At 31.1% G+C, this 21,064-nt stretch overlaps 1 protein-coding gene across 3 annotated transcripts; it reads left to right on the top strand.

Moving 5' to 3' along the window:
- Nucleotides 1-1,129: 1,129 nt before the first annotated feature.
- On the top strand, nucleotides 1,130-20,102 carry LOC139523485 (caspase-7-like). Of its 3 annotated transcripts, none has more exons than XM_071317548.1 (12): nucleotides 1,130-1,313; nucleotides 3,113-3,418; nucleotides 4,026-4,198; nucleotides 7,553-7,613; nucleotides 8,274-8,302; nucleotides 8,986-9,016; nucleotides 10,183-10,218; nucleotides 14,006-14,247; nucleotides 14,767-14,936; nucleotides 15,639-15,744; nucleotides 18,342-18,553; nucleotides 19,893-20,102. In XM_071317548.1, the coding sequence occupies exons 2-12, from the start codon at nucleotides 3,285-3,287 to the stop codon at nucleotides 20,004-20,006; spliced, it is 1,308 nt and encodes a 435-aa protein (XP_071173649.1). In that variant the 5' UTR covers nucleotides 1,130-1,313; nucleotides 3,113-3,284; the 3' UTR covers nucleotides 20,007-20,102. The 3 variants fall into 3 exon arrangements, with proteins under 3 accessions (XP_071173649.1, XP_071173648.1, XP_071173647.1); XM_071317547.1 differs by having other exon boundaries at nucleotides 1,251-1,330; nucleotides 19,893-20,047; XM_071317546.1 differs by lacking the exon at nucleotides 1,130-1,313 and adding an exon at nucleotides 12,773-12,791 and having other exon boundaries at nucleotides 3,160-3,418; nucleotides 10,183-10,214; nucleotides 14,018-14,247; nucleotides 19,893-20,034.
- The last annotated feature ends 962 nt before the right edge of the window (nucleotides 20,103-21,064 follow it).

The following is a 21,064-nucleotide window of genomic DNA, read 5'->3' as shown; positions in this document are numbered from 1 at the left end:
ACAAGGTCTAGATATAAAAAAATGGTATATACACATAAAGCGTTGGGGTTAAACAATTTACGTGCACCACCGTCCCCCCCCCAAAAAAAAAATGAGAAAAAAAAACACAAGTAGGTGATACACTTCTGTTTTACTATCAAATATCCTTGTACTCAGATAATATATAATATGTGATATGAAATGTTTCAGGTATCGATTGTTTAATCTTTAATAATAATTGATTGCACTGTCTAAAATATCCTGCTAAATATCGAGTAATATTCTTCAGTCTTTCAAATATATATATATATAATATTATGTTATGTATGTTTGTCTTTATGGTTTTGTGACTTATCGACACAAAACTATAACATAAAATAAGCCTACTGAAAGCAAAATCTACCCTTTTTGCTTGAAGATTCAAATATCCGCTAACGATTTGCTAATTTTGTTATAATGTTTGCTAATTTTGTTATAATGTATTTAATGACTTTTTGTGGCATGTCAAATTCATTTCAATTTTGTTCTGACTAGCAGTTTGTGGACGTGTTGTAAACTACCTAGGCATCGGCGGTGTTTCTATCTATTGGCTTTTCTACCTCAGGCATAGATTACCTTAGCTGGATTTGGCAAAACTTTTAGGAATTTTGGTCCTCAATGCTCTTCAACTTCGTACTTTATTTTGGCCTTTTTAACTTTTTTGGATTCGAGCGTCATTGATGAGTCTTTTGTAGACGAAACGCGCGTCTGGCGTATATACAAAATTTAGTCCTGGTATCTATGATGAGTTTATTTGATTATATATAAATCCACACATGCGCACAAATTTAATGCGTCTGGCATCGGAGGTTAAACATGCAAATATTTTTTCTATGATATTGATATAATAATTTGATGACGTTCTGTTGTGATAATCATACATGATAGTAGGTTACTAAATCTCGATTAAAAAAATAAATCATATTATACTGAAATCTAAAACATACTATTTTTAATTCGGAAATCAATAGATTATACATATACAACACATACTCTCACAAACTTCTATTCAAAATAAAACTAGATCCACTCTGGATTCAAAGAAAAGAAAGCTTTTTTCGGAAAAAATATTCTACCTTTAATTATTGCGTGACATTTTTTAAAATATGAATACAACTTATCTATAACTTCACAAAAACGATTTTATGAGTACAATTGATTTAAAAGTATATTTTTATTGCACACTTATAAATGTACAATGTATTTCTTATCTAGTCATACGTTTGTTTATTGTAGTTGCTATGTACAAATGTATGGACTTACGTATACAGTACATTAGGCAATTCGATTTTAAGGTAAAATTTAAAATCAAGTACGTATATACTAACAAACTGAAGTAAGTTGAAGTATCCTTTTTTTAAATAGTGACATTTGGTATATTTGAATGACTTACGAATATAACATTATTTAACTGTGCGTTAGTTTTCATTTAAGAATTGAATGCTTCATTTTGATTTATTGGGGTGTCAAAGTTTTGACTGAAGTACATTTTGTTTGAAGCGTCTAATCCTAAAAAAAAGTGCTCACGGTAAACGCTTTCACAACCCTATACAATTTATAAATGAAGCATGTAATACCCATAGTTACATTTTTTGCTAGGATCATGAAAAAACGATAAAGTTTTTCTTTTATTTATATTTTACCTGTGCACATTTATGTGGTAGCTCGTATCATTATGAATATAACAATTCATTTTGAAATGAAGGTTAATTTTCAGGATGACGCGAGATTGCTGTTAGTCAAAATAACGCATGCCTATGTGTAATGTAATTATTCTAGCTTAAACAATCGATACGTGAACCATTTTATATCACACATTATGCATTACCTATTCTTCTAATGTTTTAATTCTTAATTTGAAAACAATCGATATTTGAATCATTTTATATCACACATTATGCATTACATATTCTTCTAATGTTTTAATTCTTAATTTGATATTAATTATATTCACCGTATGTTACAATTTACATACTGTTACATTTGTCTTGGACAAAATAAGTATGCATGCAATATATACGTACAATGGACTTTGTTTGTGTATAAATATTCGGAAAGCTAAACACGGGTGTTGGAAAACGCTGGTTACATGACAAAATTGTGTATATTAGCTGATAGACATAAGAATGACAAAAGATACTAGAGGGAAGGTCAAACTCATGGATCGAAAATAAATTGACACCGCCATGGCCAAAAATAAAAAGACTAACAGACAAATAATAGTATAAAAAACACAACATAATAAACTTAAAACTAAGCAACACGAACCCCGCCAAAAACCCGGGGTGCTCCGGCAGGATAAAAAGATCCTGCTCCACATGTGGTACCCGTCGTGTTGCTCAGGTTGTCACAAACCAAGTCTATTATATTCGGTAGGTCAAATTCGTGGTGAAAAACGAGGTGGATTGTAGTTACATATCCCATATCTGTGAAACGGTTATTCCATAACGGTCAATCAACTCGTGATGTACAATTTACAAAAGGGATGATTTCAACTTCACTATTTGAATTTCATAGCTTCCTTGTGAGCAGCAACGCTCTATCGAGATAATCATGATAGGAAATACAAGCTCGGTAATATTGTATCAATTTGGAGATATATACCCCGTATGCAGGCACTGCTAGGATGTTGCTTCATAGAAATGAAAAGTTCACACTTGAAATCATCTCTTTTGTCGTAAAGTTTTGTTTTCAACCGATCCTCCTTGTCAATTTCGATATGTAAGTGAAGGTATGAGGCGGACTTAACTGTATCTGTTGTATCCTTTATCTCTAGTTCGATGGGATAGATGCGATCAACATAGTCACAAAATGTTGAATTATTTAGTGAGAGAACACCATCTAAATAGCGGAAATTAAGGTTAAAGGATATTGTTAACTTCTTATTTTTTTCTCCTAAGAAGTTCCTGTATGAAGGCAGCCTCAAAATAATAAAGAAACAAGTCGGCATGAAGAAGGGCACTATTGGTTCTCATTTGAATGCCTAGAAGAGTGTTACATTCAAAATTAAATTATTTAATAATATAATATATAACTATCGATAATATAATTATTAAAAAAACGTTATCTTAATATTTATGTTTTTGTTTACAAGCGAAGTGACGAAGTCAGACATGACTAATAGATTCTTTATATCTGTATTTCTGAAAATAACAAACATTCTAGTTAGATACGAATACATGTAGCATTGCAACAACTGAGGGACTATTTAAAGAGAAAAGGTCATATACACAGACGTTACCTGATTGCAACGAACACAACCTACAATGCATTCTTGTAAACCAAAGAGTGATACGAAACGACGTCAGTCTCGTTCTCCAATGACATTAAATACAACACAAATCACATTACCTGACGGAAAAACAACTCCACGAGGAACAGGGAATCTTTTAAATCAACGGTAAGATTCTTTAAAGAAATTTTTTGAAGTTTGCATGTATTTTTTTCAATCTTAATTTATAAAAACACAAATAAAAAAGAAGCTTCCTGACTACAACATAAAATTACACCCATGTGAATAACACAGAAATCTATGATGCATGTATTTACAATTTTAACTAGAATACGTCTTGTTTGTTTTTGTTTACATTTTTCATTGTTTTTTCTTCTCAGTTTGAAATCAATTATGTGTAATTGATTGTCGATGAACAATAGGATATATGAAAGAACTTTGCTCCTTAACATTAATATCTCTTACAATTCATTGTAGTTGGTACATTTAATATCGCTTCTTTATACCAGTAAGATATCGTTTAGCTTCTGCGGTTATCTGTTTGTCAAAATTTTAAATCCCGTAAATCATAAAAATATTGTGTCGTGTTGTATTTCCGTTGGTTTTTGTTTTTGTTGTTTTATTTCAATACGCGCATATCATTTTTTAACATTGCTGTTATACATACCAGAAAAAGTTTTTGCTATATTATGAAGTACATTTGTATGTCTTTTTCAACCATTGTGTAAATATGACAGTTCGTAAAAAGAAATCAGTAAAATGGTGTGTTTTCTAGTCTTTCACCGCTGCATGTTTCGTCTTCGTCTCCAAGAAATCTTACACAACCACCTGACATCATTATTCATTCACCACATAATGAAAGAAAAGAAATCTCAAAAGAACATATAGCAGTTAAAAGTATCAGAAGGAAACAGACAAATTCTCGCACTAGGCGGCGTAAACGATCAAGTAGGTGTTTTTATTATGTTACACTTGACAGAATTTACGGTGAAAATTCAATATGTCTAGATAATAAATCAATTTAAAAAAGAGAAACCGGATGCACCCCAAATTCCACATTAGAAAATTATCTTCGACACTGAAATGCATGGTGGTAATATGAACTCAAGAAAGGAATTAAAGTATGATTGCTAAAAATCTAGATATTTATAGTTTGATTGCTTTAAAACAATTATAAATACAATATAAAAAATACCATGAAACATACATAAAATGCATGTTCCACTTCACAAGTATGGTTTTTATATTATACAGTTGGTTCAGGGGGTATAAAGTTTCATGACAGAAAGTAGGTGGCTTAAATAGTCTAGGAATTTTGTTAATTGCATATTACTTTGTGTTCGTGTAAACTATTTAAAAATGAAGTTAACTAAGTCGAACCAAAGATAGCTTTTATGCTTTATCACTACAACATTGTTCGTATGGCTTTTTTCGGGATCGGTGATCACCATATTTCTGGGGTTGAGCCTCCCTATTACACATTCTACATTGTTACAATGGTGTCTGTTGAAAAGTTCTCATGTTTCAACTGAATGATTATTTTAACAGTTATAGATTTGTAGCGCAAACAGATATAAAACAAGTTAACTGTGACCTAACCAATACAATAATACGCATTTGATTAATCATAAAGGATTTAACAGAAGGTTAACTTCGATCAAGTGTCAACATAATCATTGGATTTTACATTTCGTATATGTTGAACGATATCCATGCTCATATATTTTGTAAATCCTTAAAAATAAATTTCGTCCTTACAATTACAGGTATATATTGCTGGGTCGGCAAAATGTTTCATAACAAAATCATCTTTCATTTTGTGAGCTTGCAAAAATTGAGAGATCAGGCATGATTTTCGGTGTGGTTCGTGATGCTCAATCTGGAGCATTTTACTATATACTATCTATTTTTTTTTTGCTCGTTCTTTGCCACAATATTTCTGGTTTCTATTCGTCTTTTATATTTTGATTGTTCGAATATCATCCTTTACCTGTTAATGTGATAGCCTGTGTAAATCTATTTGGACAATCTTGAAAGTAAACCCTTAAAGAACTTTGGTGTTCATTCCATATATGTGTATTATATATTTTCATTCTACCTATTCATAATGTACCGATTTGTGGCCATCGGCTGTTTTCTACTCTTTGGTCGGGTTCTGTCTCTTTGACACACATTCACCATTTCTTTTTAAGCACTAATTGGCGGCAGTCAGTAATCATGATCGCAAAGATGAAATAGTCACAGACCCTGCAAATGGGGCATGTTTAAATTTTAAAAAATGAATGACAAATAGCTATAATATAAATTATAACTGCACGTATATCTACTGTTCTATACGAGTTTTTGATTAAATAACACATTATCATGATTATGTACCAACAATTTAAATTCCTATAATTAATAATATAAGTATCTTGTTAATATTTTGTATATGTTGTATTTCTAGATGGCATTTAATGATAATCTATACTTCTTGCTGGTATGCATTCTTTCGATATTCAATCTTGACACTTATATAACATTATATGCTTGTTAGTCTCCTCTGCATTAACCTTGCTGTGTTTTCTGTCTTGTATTTTTGGTATGTGTTTTAATTTCGTACTTTATTTGGCCTTTTTAATATTTTTTTTCCATTCGAGCGTCACTGATGAGTCTTTTGTAGACGAAATGAGCGTCTGGCGTAGATATAAAATTTCAACCTGGTATCTATGATGAGTTTATTTTAATTATTTATACATGGAAACTCAACATTTTGTCTAATGCTTAGTTCGTTTCTGTATATAATGTTGTGTCGTTGTTCTCTTATATTGAATGCGTTTCCCTCAGTTTCAGTTTGTAACCCAAATTTGGTTTTTTCTAACGATTTATGAGTTTTGAACAGCGGTGTACTACTATTGCCTTTATTTATACCCTCACGACAATTACCAAAGAGGAAATCATGGGTAATCGTAGGGCTGTTATATGTTCCTTCGGAATTTCAACCATTAATGAAGAACTGAATTTTCCATCACTGTACTGCATACCTAAACTACATAAGTGTCCTTACAAACAACGGTATATTGCTGGGTTCTCAAAGTGATCCAAGAAACCTTTTTCTTAATCATTAAAATCTATTTTATCAGCAATCAAAACTGGGTTTCCAAATTATTGCGAAACTGCCTATTCTAGAGGTTGCATGGATAAGAAGTGGATACTAAAATAATCCAAAGATCTTTTAGAGTACATGCAATATAAGACTCTTTCATCTTGCAATAGTATAAAAACATTTGACTTTAAACACTATACACAAATTTCCCCTTTCAAAACTAAATGACAAATTGAAACAGTTGGTATTTTTTTTTTGTGATAGTCAACGTAGATCCAAGTAAGTATCTTGTCTTAAGAAGGGATACATCATACTTTGTAAAGAAACCATCGGCATCTTGCAGACTTGTTCCGTTATGGTTATGAGGCTGACTTCATACAGGAACTTCTTAGGAAGAAAAAAAAACTGTGCAATATCTTTTAATTTTACTTTCCACTGTAAAGATGTTGTTCAAAAATAATTCAAACTTTTCTGACTATGTTGAACGCATCTATCCCATCGAATCAGAGATACAGGATATAACAGATACACTTAATTATGCCGTATATCTTGACTTACATCTCGAAATTGACAATGAGTGTAAGTTAAAAACAAAACTTCCCGACAGAAGAGATGATTTCAGCTTTCCCAATTGTGAACTTTCCATTTCTGTGTAGCAACATTCCAGCTGCGCCTGTTTATATACGGAGTATATATCTCCCAATTGATAGATATTCCCGGGCTTTTATTTCCTATCATGATTTCCTTGATAGAGGGTATGCTGCTCACAAGGAATGTAAACTTCCGAATTTAGACTATTTACTGGGTTTGAATAACATGAACAACACTACGGTTACCACATGTGGAGCAGGATGTGCTTACCCTTCCGGAACACCTGAGATCGCCTTCAGTTTTGGTGAGGTTCGTGTTGCTTAGTCTTTCTGTTTTCTATGTTGTGAACTATTATTTGTCTGTTTGTCTTTTTCTCTTTGAGCCATGGCGTTGTCAGTTTATTTTCGATCTATGATAGATATAAGAAGATGAGACGGTGAGTTTGAATGTCCCTCTTGTATCTTTCGTCTCTCTTTATAGGTTTTCCGTGTGATTCAATACCCAATTGTGTGTTGTTGTTGATTTTATTACTCAGAGCATTGTTGTTATTAGAAACTTCAGGTACCCTTCCCCATGCCCTATTAATATTGATAATATTTGAACGGTATTATCTTTACAATTTGAAGGTGACTCCAACAGAAGTGCACGTGTTAACAATGATTTCAACTTACTGGATGACAGTGCAAGGTAGATATATATATATGTAGGAGATTAAGTAACCTTTAACCTTCGTGGTATGGAAAAAATTGATGATTTAAAACATAATAAAAATGTTTAATAACGCAATTGTTGTTATAAAGCCAAATACACGAACAAGTAATTTTTCGTTCTTCATAAATAATAATAATGATATACATAATTAAAAAGAAGATTGTAAATGAACCTTCATTCCAACATATGATACTAAAATGCATAAAATTCGAAAAAAAAATCAGGAGTAATATTGATAATTAGCTTCTTAATGATATACAAAAGAGGATGCGGTATGATTACCAACTGGACAAATCTTCACAAGTGACCAAAGTAACAACTATAGGTCACCCTACTGCCAACAATGAACAAGACCATTATCCACAGAATACAGTATGTGTGTTAGATCTTATTTCATCTCTGTAGAATTGGTCTATCGTGGCTACATCAATATTCAGATTTTGTTTAGCATTTTCAGCATTGGAGTTGTTTAGGGTTGTATTTTTCTTTTGGGAAAAAGGGGGATAATCTAAATTTCATTACTGCTTAATATTGATAAAACCACTACTGTATGAAACGCAAAAAAAATAAAAGGACCACTTGTTTTATTTCAAATTAAAGTTTAATTATGTCTTTTATTTTCGATTCAATTTTCAGTCTTAGACGACTAAGTGTATCGGACAATGGTAAGTTATCAGTTCATGCGTATATTTTACAGTAAGAGAAGAGCTGCAACTCTCTCAGCCCAACTTAACACTCGACTTTTCTCGACTGTTCTACATGTAGGTGATCTAGTATGGTACTTTTAAGTTTTATATATGATTGAATTGAATCACTTTGGCCACTGGGCATGATAATGGTTTGTATTTTACTCTCGAAACAAATGTAGTGAGAATGGAAATCATGTTTGAATGTGATCATAGAAATGATAGAAATGTTCTAACACATAAATCATATGTGAAAAAGCTCCATTTCCCGTGTAAACTACTGTAATAAAGAAACTAAGAAGTATTGTGGTATTTTGCTGCATAGCATACAATTCTAGGTTACATTTATATTTAATTTTTTTAACAATAAATAATTAATTTCAATGTCGAAACTTAAATTGGTCATGTAGTTTCACTTACTTTTATAGGAAATTTACAGACGTTTCGATATGACATTTTTTTTTATTGAAAACAAGGAAAATTCAAAACGGAAAGTCCTTAATCAAATGGCAAAATCAAAAGCACAAACACATCAAGCGAATGGAAATCAACTGTCATATCCCTGACCTGGTACAGGCATTTCCTTAAAAATAATGTAGAAAATGGTGAATAGAACAAGGATTCAGTCGATCCTTAATTGAAACATTTCACTTGTTTTTCAGAATCAAATTATTCATTCGAAAGTGATAGCAGGTAAATAATTTAATGACAATTCGTTTCAATGATGTACGCAAACATTTTTTTGTTAACACAGAAAAACAATCCTCTTTTTCACATACACTTGTTTGTTGTTAATTGCAATATATCAATCGGATTTTATAACGGCACCTTAGTAGCTACTTTCATGAGCATTATTACAATACTGATCAGAGTAAAAACAAATGACCGATCTAGAAATAACGAGCAATATAACTCATTTACTTCGAACGAAAATGTTACGATTCTGGAAATGCAATGTTAATAGATTCGAAAAGACACTATTTCAAAACTTTGTTGAATAAACTTAGCTGTACGTGATGATCGAAGAGGCATAACTTATTGTTAATGTACAAATAGTTTAGTGAAATAAAGGTGATTTAATTGTTTCAAAAAAAAAATCAAAAAAAGAGTAAATGTACAAATAGATAGTATCACTCTTTATCCATAATTATTATATTCATTTAAAACAAAATTTATTGGCTATTCCGTTGGTAATTCAACATACACCAACTGTCAAATAAGAGGGGCGAAAGATACCAGAGGAACAGTCAAATTCAAGTCATAATTTTGCTATTTATATTGTGTTGTTTTAAAATTCACATGTTGCTTAGGTTAAAGTAAAAGCAAAAATACCAACTCCAGTATTAACTTAAAAGGGGAAATTCATAAAAACAAATAACAAAACCAAACACTCCACTATGTCAACCACAGGTTAAAATAGTTGATCAAACACTACCAATAAAAAATCAGTTAGAAATACAATCAAGCTACAAAGTAATATATTTTATACGCACAAAAGTAAATAAGTATATAAAGGATGCATCAGAAAAAAACTTTATACTAAAAATAATGATTTATGCAATCGTTAATCAGATTTATAAGGTACACATAACATAATATATCACTGAAGTGATATATTATTGTACTCACAACACATCAAACATGAGTGGATTATAATAATAAATCATTACGCATTGTGTTATAGACACCATTTTTTAAATAAGAATAACTGATTATTCAAGATCTTGTTTTAAAGTTAATAGAATGAGAAGCCAATGTTTAATTTCCTTCATTTTCTTAGATAAATTAGAAACTTCTGAAACCAAATGTTACTTCAAGTAGTTTAATTTCATCATATATGTTTTCCGAATTTATTATAGACTATCCAGTCCTAACAGTATACTCAATGTAGGTATGTAACATTAGTTTAAATATTTAATGACATTTCAAAATAATTTATCTCATGGAAAAAACATACAATCAAAATTTCTTTAAACATGCACAAGTACTTAAATAGTGGTTTTGATCTTGATATCATCTGAAAAAACAATACATTATCAAGTCTAGTTAGCGTTTTTATTCAATTATTTAGACTTATCTACTCGAACAAATTCAGTGCTGTTCAAACAATTTACTTGCAGTCAATTCAGTATTCTAATGCAATATATATGTAACAATTTTTTTCATTGGCTAAAAGTTCCACAGTTGACCAGGCGTAACTAAGGAGGGACAACCATTTTGAAATGATTGAATCAACAAATGTTCGATCACTACTATATAATCGAAATTAAACAACACCTACCTCGAATTTGCCGTTTTAATGTTATTTAATCCGAATTTGAAGCGTACATGTAACGCAATAACCTCCAGTTTGTAAGTTTTCATTTGTATGACGTCACGTTTATCCATGACGTCTTTACGCGAAAATCATTTATGAAGTTTTGCGGATATTTTTTATTTGTCAAATTAAGACATTTTTTCAAGTTTTATCGTATTATTTCATTTTGAAATGCATTAGAATCGGAATAACAGTACTGTAGTTGAAGAGTTGCCACCGTCAATTTTGATTTGACGGTCGCAAATCTCCGTTTTACTGTCTCCGCTACGCGTCGTCAGTAAAACTGCATTTGCGACCGTCAAATCAAAATTGACGGTGGCAACTCTTCAACTACAGTACTGTTATTCCTTAACTGTTCAGTAGTTTTTCAGACAATTTGGTATGTTGTTGATATTAATTGGTAAATTACAATTACAGAATAGTCAGTCTGTTTAAACTAACCAGATCTTAACTGACTGCAATGCAAGGTAATTGTCTGATCAGTACTGCATTATCTGCACCTAATGAGTATAAATATTGCCCAAAAGACTGACAGTTGTTATATAATTTATTGTTGATTCTTTCAAGAACTGTTTAAATAAAAATAACTGCTTCAAAGCAAATTTTTTTTGATAAGGATGTGATTTTTTGGTATGTGTGTCATATATTCAGACTTGATGCCCCATGACACCCATTTTTCTTTTTGCATATAAGGCTTTAATAGCTCTTAAAATTGTATTTACCAAAATATAAGCAAATTGTAGATTTCTTTTCTTTTGATTTGAAACCCAAATAATACAAGTGCAAATATATGGTCCAAGTCCGAGTCAGTCTTTTTCTGTCATTTTTTAAAACTCAAATATCTCGATATTATTTAGCTTACTATGCATGCTATGTATTTTGTTACAAAACTGATGCTCTTTCGACTTAAAGTATCAACTTAAAATTCTTGATTTATACAATTTCACGTCATTTTACCCCAGGGTGACTGGGAATTAGAAAAATGATCACTAAAGGCCTTCTTCCAGGCGGCGATAAAAACCTTTGTTAAAATATGGTATTTGTTAGGCTGTGAGGAATGTACAAGTATGCAGTTACATTGTTCAGAATGGGGACGTTAAATTCGATACCTCGTGTAGAGAGATTGCTACGCTCTCTGCACTTTAAGAACCATTGTAACAACTTTTAGGGGTCCATAGGTAGCCTGTTGATGGCTATACTTGATCATGGGTAACATGTACGAAAATAGACTCGGGATTGATCCATTACTTTGAAAAATTTTAAAAGAAAAATATGAAATGTCAAAGTTTACTTTGATAACCAAAACTACTTTTTGGTCAGCCAAAATGTCTGTCCCTATCCGACACAACTTCATTTTACACATGCAGTCTGATTTCTCCGAGTCCTTCATCACAGACTGTCTCGATTAGAGAACCTTCCTATCGTTTTTCTTGTAAAATTGTTCTCGTCCATAACATGCACGAACTATTTGTCCCTGGACAACAAATAATCAACCAATCTTGTTTGCTCTGTGAATGTTATGAATTATATCAAAGATAATACTCTAAATTTAGAAACTAATACTGATGGGTGCATCAAATTGATTCATTCATACGTATATAATTCATTACCATTACAATCATTAATTGAAGATTTTGATCCCGTAAGGGAAAATTACATTCTAATACGAAATTAGAGGAAGAACTAGTGAATGACAAAATTCAGAAGTATTAAACTAAAAGGGTTGCCTACAAATGTGCAAGTACTACAGGGCCATGAATGCCTGGAGTGTATTTAGAAAAAAAACCTTAAGTATTAAGAATGTTGATAGCATTTTAAAGTTATCAATATCTAATACTATTCCATTTTACCAACGAAATGTTAGCAACTGGATGATACATAGCTTTGAGGTTAAAACGTCTTGAACCAATAGTATCGACGCAGTGGTCATAAAAAGAACACCAAGCAACTCATGCAATTTGAAAAGACGTGTTAGACACTCATACGACTCTTCAGTTGCGCTCCAATTAAAACTTTAAAAAAGCGTGTGTCGTTATCAAAACATTATATCTATTTAAATAATCGATTCAAAATTTCTGTTCGGTGGAATATATACTCATAGAAATAAAAACAATTCTTAATGACTATTTTAGGACGTGCATTTACAGATCAGTAAGTTATATATTAACATATTATGTATTCAGAATGATTTTGTTTATTGTTGCCCAACTTGATTTCTTCTATTTTGAAATGTTATTTTCAACTACTATTCTTTATAAATGAAAGAGGATGATGCCAATGGCCAGATAAATCCATATGTCTTAGAGAACAACACAATAAAACATGACAAAAAATATAAAAAACAACAAATGAAAAGACTTACAATAGTTTGAAAAACATTTCATCAAAAGCAAAAAACTGAGCCCTTCCAAAATCTAATATTGTATTCTTCATATAATCGTACTTGTTGGTAAACACAAAACCTGGACGGATCATTTGTTTCTGTTTACTGGAATCATGGGTTTCTCGGGTGTGAAGATACTGCTATAAAAAATTGAAAACAACACGATTAATAATTTCTTGCGTCCGAATCGCTTTTCTGGATGCACCTTCATCAGGAACAATCAAAGCCAAACATTTGAAATCCGAAAATGGATAAGTACCGAAACCGTTAAAGAGCTATATGTCAAAAATACCTAAAAGAAATAGACAAATTCATCTAAAGCCAACTTTGCCTGAGGGAGTTGAAATCTTAGTTTTTTTTAATAATTTCAAAATTTATAAACGGACAATTTTAGTAAAGTTTGTTAAATCATGTCAGTACCGAAATATTGACTACTGAGTTGATAATACCCTCGGGGACTGCTGTCAACCAGCAGAGGTATCGACCCAGTGATGTAAAAATTTAAATCAACACGTTTAATAATTTCTTGCGTCCGCAGCGCTTTTCTGGATTAAAATCAGGAACGCTCAAAGCCAAACATTTGAAATCCGATAAAATACATGTGTCCATGAGTCTTAGCTTAGCACTGTATTATGAAATGAAATAGATAAACGCATATTATGCTAGTGTAACCTCATTCTTAAATGAGTTAACTATAATCAAGATGTTTCACGTAAATCTATTAATAGGTTTTCAACTATAACTTTTTAAGCATTTTGTGTCGCAGTGTTGCATTGCACTGTCGAGTTTGTTTATAACTGATACTATTTGCCATGAGAAAGAAAAATTTTCGAAAAATTAATAGTCTTACTAATTTGTCTGGATGAATGTGATTTAGATAGTTGCTTGTGACTATATAGAAGGTGTAGAACACTTTTTTGTTGTTTTAATGTGATTTTGTTTCATTAAATTGAATCATATTTGAAGGGTTAATTAATAAAAGTCGTTTTTGCAGTCTTTCAAAATGCATCTCTGTACTGGATCGACGGGGGCAGTACTATTTCATGAATCACAAAAGGAGAGGATATTTTGCAATATTTAATTTTCAAGTGTGTGGAGACAAAATACGACAAGGGTCTGAAAAAGATACTGAACGTTTGGATAATTGTTTCACAAAACTTGGTTTCCAAACAGAAGTGCTGCAAAATTGTACAACTGCAGAAATGGACCGTGAACTGAAACGGTGTAAGTGTATTGCAAGTACGATATTTTCATTCTTAATATACATTGACCGTAATGGATATTTCAATATCGACAACTTTAGTGTTACTCGTAATGCAGATATTAACATAATTTTGATATGTGTAATTTAGAATTGATTTATTCCTTTTCCTGTTATACGAATCGATTTTTGAAGCAACAGTGATTGCAAATGAAATGAAACAAATATAAAACTTTGTTTCTGAATAATAAAAACATTTAATAGATTCAACCCTAACAAAATCCGCACTTTACATGACTCTCATTTTGATTTTGTTTTAGAAACAGCTGACTTTTTATCAAGTTCAGCTGTTTGGGTTAAAATAAATTCTTGCCTTGTATTGCTTTGAGAGTTCCTTGTGAAGGTAAATAAAAAAAAAGCTTCGGACACATGCAATTTATAACGTGTTATTTTAATTTTTTCAAGAGTCACTTCTTTTCAATTTATTATAGTCCATGCGTTTATAGTTATTCATATCATTAAGTCAATACAATGTATTTTAGTAATGGCAATTGACCAAACAGATTGTGATTGTTTTGGAATGGCTATATTGAGTCATGGGGAAAATGGACGAATATCGACCCGAGATGGATCTATCAGTTTGGAAAACCTTATAAGAAAAGTTAAGAAATGTGAAAGTTTACTTGGAAAACCAAAACTAATTTTTGTTCAGGTAAATTTCTATAATTCTTTTTAACCACGTGTGATTTGTTTAATGATAAAATGCATGTACCAAGTCAAGAATATGACAGTTTATTGATAAGCTATAGGAACTTTCTGTATTGAATTTTCCTCGGAGTTCAGTATTTTTGTGATTTCACTCTTTACTGTGATATGACATTACAACAAATTGGTCTGGAATCATGAACAGGAAGTATTGGGCTATGATTGTTTTAACATTAACGGTACCAGTTTTCCTGCACCAGATGCGCATTTCGACAATACATGTCTCTTCAGTGATGCTCGTGGCCAAAAAAAATTGAAATCCAAAGCTAATATAACAGATGAAGAGCTATAACCCAAAAGGTCAAAAAAGTATAGCCAAATCCGTGTAAAGGAATCAGAGCTTTGCATGAGGGAGATACATTCCTTAATTTATAATAATTTGTTTTAATTAAGTATTATGAAACCATATTTGATTCAAGGTCTAAATACACATTCGTATTGCATCAGATTTATTTTGAATATAATTGTCTATGTCTCTACATTCACCTGTTTTTAATCGTTTGTTACTAGCATTTTTTCTGCCTTTTTCATTGGTCTTTTAATTATCAACTTTATGATTTTTCTTGGAACAAATTTGCTTTGTTTATGTTTACATTTGTTTTTTATTGTGGTCTTATTTCTGAATTAAAATTATACGATGTTTTTGTAGAGTTGTCGACTGGACAATAATTTGACTACTGATGCATCTATAGTACAGAGTATACCAAAACTAACGATTGAATCCGACTTACTGGTATCTTATGCTACTACAAAAGGTGAACAAATAAACATAACTTCTTACAATTGAACTCTATATATGTTGCATATTATTTAAGGAATAACTGTACAAACATTTCTGTATATGAAGAATTAACATAAAAAATGTGGTACACACTGAATAACCCGCGTAGATGGATATTGTAAAGTGTGCACCACATTTTTCATTTTATTTCGAATAGACACAAACAATATTAATCATTCCTTATTATTTAAATCTAATTTTCATTGTAAGATGATACCTAACACTACAGGAAGATAACTCTGTAAAACAAGCTAAACTTTTTAATCATTTTGTATTGTTTTAGGAAATATTGAGCTTCTCAATGATTAAAATTAGTGTTTGTCAAACTGCTATCTATCCAACCATTTTTTTCCAAGAAAGTGATTGGTTCATGTTTTCTGAATTTTTCATAATTTTTTTCAAAGGGTCAAAGTAAATATTTTGTCAAAATTTTATGAAAACTAAACGAGCCAAATTATTTAAGTCATAGTGGTGGGTACCACCTTAAGACGGGGTAAATCACGAAAAAACGTTGAAGACGTAAGGGTTACATGACAAAATTATGTCTATGTGCTGATAGACAAAACACTGACAGCCAATCAAAAGACGTGTCACATCCCAAATTATATTATATGATATTATCATAGTTTCACAATATCTAAAAACTAATGCATTAATGAACAAAAGAAAAATTGAGGTTATATAAAATTTAGAGTGGAAATCGGGAAAATGTCTTCTTTTTTTTTACATGGTAAAAATCTTTATGCTATATAAAACAATTATGAAAGACACTTATTAAATTTTAAAACACATTAAATTCATGTGAAAGACTTTTGATGAATGAAATATGAAACCTATATAGTGAACAAAACAATATTACTGTATCCAAGAACTAATTGGTCATGTCAAATGATCAGCATATCACATTATCCACATAAGCTCTAAAAAACAATATTTGTTCAAATCCACAAATAATAAATTGTTATCTATGAATCTCTTCCTCCTACTTCTTCAACCACTGTCTGTTTTGTTGATGCCATGAAATCGGGAAAATGTCAAAGAGACAACAACACGATCAAAAAGCAGATATATGTCATTATAAAATCAATTTTACGAAACACCCGATTCACAAGAAATTAAGAGGTCACGTTACTCATGTGTAATTGAACAAACATGTATGTTCCTCGACGATATAGAAGTGTCTATGAAATATGTCAAGCTATCATTCGTCAGCATTCCGGAAATAATTTCCGAAAATTCAACAGTATGGTGGCCGGTTAAGGCCATTTCGCGTTTTTGCGTTTTCGCCTTTTAAATTCTATAGGCCGAAAACGCGAAATCGTTAAGTCGAAAACGCGAAATCGAAAATTCGAAACCGAAAACGCGAAGTCGAAATCGCGAAACTGATTTCGCGTTTTCGACTTCGCGTTCTCGTTTTTCGCGATTTCGCTTTTTTTGCGTTTTCGCGATTGCGCGTTTTCGCGTTTTCGACTTCGCGATTTCGCCTTTTCGAGTTTTTACGATATACATGTTATTATAACATAACATTTTAAATAATATAATTGGAGACAAGACTACAAAGTATAAGTTATTCAAATGATTGTCATATAAATTTCATATCTGTGGTTTACTTTAAATATTTTCATAAATTGGACAATTCCTTTACATTCTTTGTTACAAATACTCTAACAAGTCATTATCTTTTTAAAAGTGTCAAATTTATAAGTTAAGCCACAATGTAAACTATAGGCAGTTTTTGTTGTGATATTTATTTGTTTATATACATCTATTGTTTACATGTGTATATTAGTAGATTTATTATGTTTTACTCATGTAGTTGATATTGTATTTAGAGAGCCTTATTTAAAATTGGTTTTATCCAAATAACTTACTCTCTTTAAATAAAGATATTGTTATTATTATAACATTAGTTCACACAATACTTATTCTATTTTTTGGATAAACAAACCACCAACTAATTTCTTAATATCAGTATTCATGTTAATTATGTATAAAGAAGTCTTATACATAGCTAGATTGCCTCCTCTTCTTATGTAAGTTAACTGTATGACTCTCCAAAGAAATAAAACGAATGAGCCGATTGATGAAAAAAAATATTGTTTGCATCACTTAAATTTTGTTTGTGATCACTGAGCGTCAAATTTTTGTTGACTTAAAAATATCATGAATATGAAGATGGCAAAAGTATAGTTGAAACCTTAACCATAACTATAAAAAGAAAACATTCACGGTCTACAAATGCTTGCAAAATAAATTCTTTTTTGTATATTTTGAAGTGAACCCCAATGTGTTTCTGACGCTTATATAGCTAAAGGCTAGAAGATTTTTACAAATAAAATTCCTTTACATGATCCCGTTCCAGTCACACTCTCGAGTAGATCAGACGACATTCCTGGTATTTAAAGTTCTTATTCGGCGTAGACATAAATTTGAGAAACAGATATCTTATAAAATTGAGAATAAAATAAGCTTCTGAAAATATCGTTGGTTTGATTCGCCTTCTCTCCAATTTACCCTTTATAATTGTTATCAGTGTATTGTAAATGTAAACTCTTATTATTTCTCATATAGGAAATGTTGCATATCGAAGTCCTGATCTGGGATCCCCTTATATTCAAATACTAACAGAAATACTGGAGGCAAAAGGAGACAAGGAAAGTCTATTCGACTTATTGACGGAGGTTAATGCTAAGCTCCAAGAAATGGTCCAATCACTTGGTGCTAGCTGTGAGCAAGTATCAATTTTCGAGACTACTCTAAAGAAAAAACTGCAGTTTGACAAAGTATGTACGAACAAATTTAATCTGGATTCTTAAGGATGTCATCAATGTTACCTTATAAAGTCTGTTCAAGCGGTTTAACATTAACAATCAAAGATCTGCTACGTCAGTTACCATATCAAAGTCTATAAAAAATAGTCTTGCACAGACTATCAAAGATCTTCCAACATTGTTACCCTTTACCTTACTTAATGTTAAAATGGTTTCACGAACTGTCGAAGATCTTTCATTTTTGTTACCTTGAAAAATCTATTAAAGTGGCTTAACCCATACTATTTAATGATGTCACCAAGGTTACCTTATAAAGTCTGTTCAAGCGGTTTAACATTAACAATCAAAGATCTGCTACCACAGTTACAATATAAAAGTCTATAAAAATAATCTTGCACAGACTGTCAAAGATTTTCCAACATTGTTACCCTTTACCTTACTTAATGTTAAAATGGTTTCACGAACTGTCGAAGATCTTACATTTTTGTTACCTTGAAAAATCTATTAAAGTGGCTTAATGCATACTATTTAATGATGTCACCAATGTTACCTTATAAAGTCTGTTCAAGCGGTTAAACATTAACAATCAAAGATCTGCTACGTCAGTTACCATATCAAAGTCTATAAATTAAAGTAATCTTGCACAGACTATCAAAGATCTTCCAACATTGTTACCCTTTACCTTACTTAATATTAAATTGGTTTCACGAACTGTCGAAGATCTTTCATTTTTGTTACCTTGAAAAATCTATTAAAGTGGCTTAACCCATACTATTTAAGATCTACCAAGCATTTAACCAATAGATTCTGTAAATGCAATTTAACACAGACCATCAAGGGTCTCTGTGAATGTTACCTTAAAACAATTCTTTGAACAAAATTTGACACAGACTATTAAAAGTTTCCCGTGAACGTTACTCTACGGATTGTGTAAAGACAATTCTTCAACACAGAGGTTTGCAATTGATTTTATAGGATCTTTTAAATCATATATTGAGTCTGTAACAACAATTTCAAAATAGCTATTAGTATTAAAGGCCAGCCATTCGTGTTTCTCTAAATTTGGTTTGTTATAATAATTACATTGTAAGCTCGTATACGAATACGAATACCCCTTTGCTATTTTACGCCTGTTTTTTACTCTCATTATAGACTTTAATCAATTATAGTTTGTTTTGCTATTTACAGACGATGTTTGTTCGTCTAGGTAGTTTTACTGCAACTTGGAAATGAATAACAGCAATACAATCACTCTTACATGGCTTAAGTTTTTTCTTCGTAGTGCTAAATTTTTTGTCAGGAATTTATAAACCATGTCATATTTTTTCACCAATTACGTATTTTGTTCTAGATTGTTGCAGTTTATACGAAATATTCGGATGGAAGAATCGAATATGAAAACAAATTGGAGGACAATATTCAAGAACAGACTCATGTTAAATCTACTCAAGATTTGAGAAATTAAACAGTTAATAAAAAATAAAATATAATGTACGGGTTTTGAACTAATCATATATTTGTTGTTTTGCCTTAAACTTTTCACAATAAAAGTTATTACATATACGAACGAGAAATAATGAATTATTTACATACTATTACATTGTAACTACAATTGGTCTTCAAAGAGGAACTCAATTCACAAAGAATGAGATACCGTACATAGGTACGGTAAAAGTCTTTTAACACGTGGCTATTAATTTGAAAGTCTTAAAACTTTAACAATTATTTATACTTTTAGAGAGGAAATTATAAATTATTTTGATGATGGACTATTCAACACATCATGAATACCTAGATCTTCTTTCAGTATTGGATATCAAAATAACCCAAAAAGTTACCTTACAAATAAGACAATATTGCCAAGATTTATGCGATGAGGTATGAAACCTTTCCAGATTTTAAACTTCTTTTTTAAGTCAAAACCAATCTTTAGGATTACTGTGAATCTCAATACTATAGAGGCTGGTTTATAAATATCGAAAGAAGTTTATTATAAATGAATTCAAAGGAAGTAATAGTATGCAACATTTTAGATTAATATTTAAGAAATAATTGATGCTACATGAAGCTATACTTTATTTTTTTTTTAACATGGGTAGGCATTATATTCTTTATTTTGTTTGCCCGAGCGATAGTGCCTTCCCATATCAAAACTACAATAAAGTATAGCTTGCATCAATTATTTCGATTCTGATTAGGACTGCTTAAGGTAATTTCTATGTCCGATGTGTTTAAGTATAGAGGGATTGTGTAGGCTCTTCCATGAACCTCCCTTTTTTTTGTAAAAAGCAAACGACTGTCAATGTGATTTTTCAGGGGGGGGGGGGGAGTTTTGAATATCCAGCATGAATGGTTGTCGTACCTAGGTCAAATATGTCAATTTCGAATTGCAGCACATGACAGCCATACTGATTGAGTTAGTAACAACATGTGCATCATTGAAGAGTTCGGAAGTGTTTTAAGTTAATAAAATATATTAAATGCATAGACGTTAAGAGCGATGTTCGTACATGTAAGCGTAAC

Source organism: Mytilus edulis, chromosome 5 (assembly GCF_963676685.1).
Source record: "Mytilus edulis chromosome 5, xbMytEdul2.2, whole genome shotgun sequence".
NCBI classification, from domain to species: Eukaryota; Metazoa; Mollusca; class Bivalvia; order Mytilida; family Mytilidae; genus Mytilus; species Mytilus edulis.
Note: the sequence above shows the minus strand (reverse complement) of the source record. Positions and strands in the feature narration are given on the sequence as shown.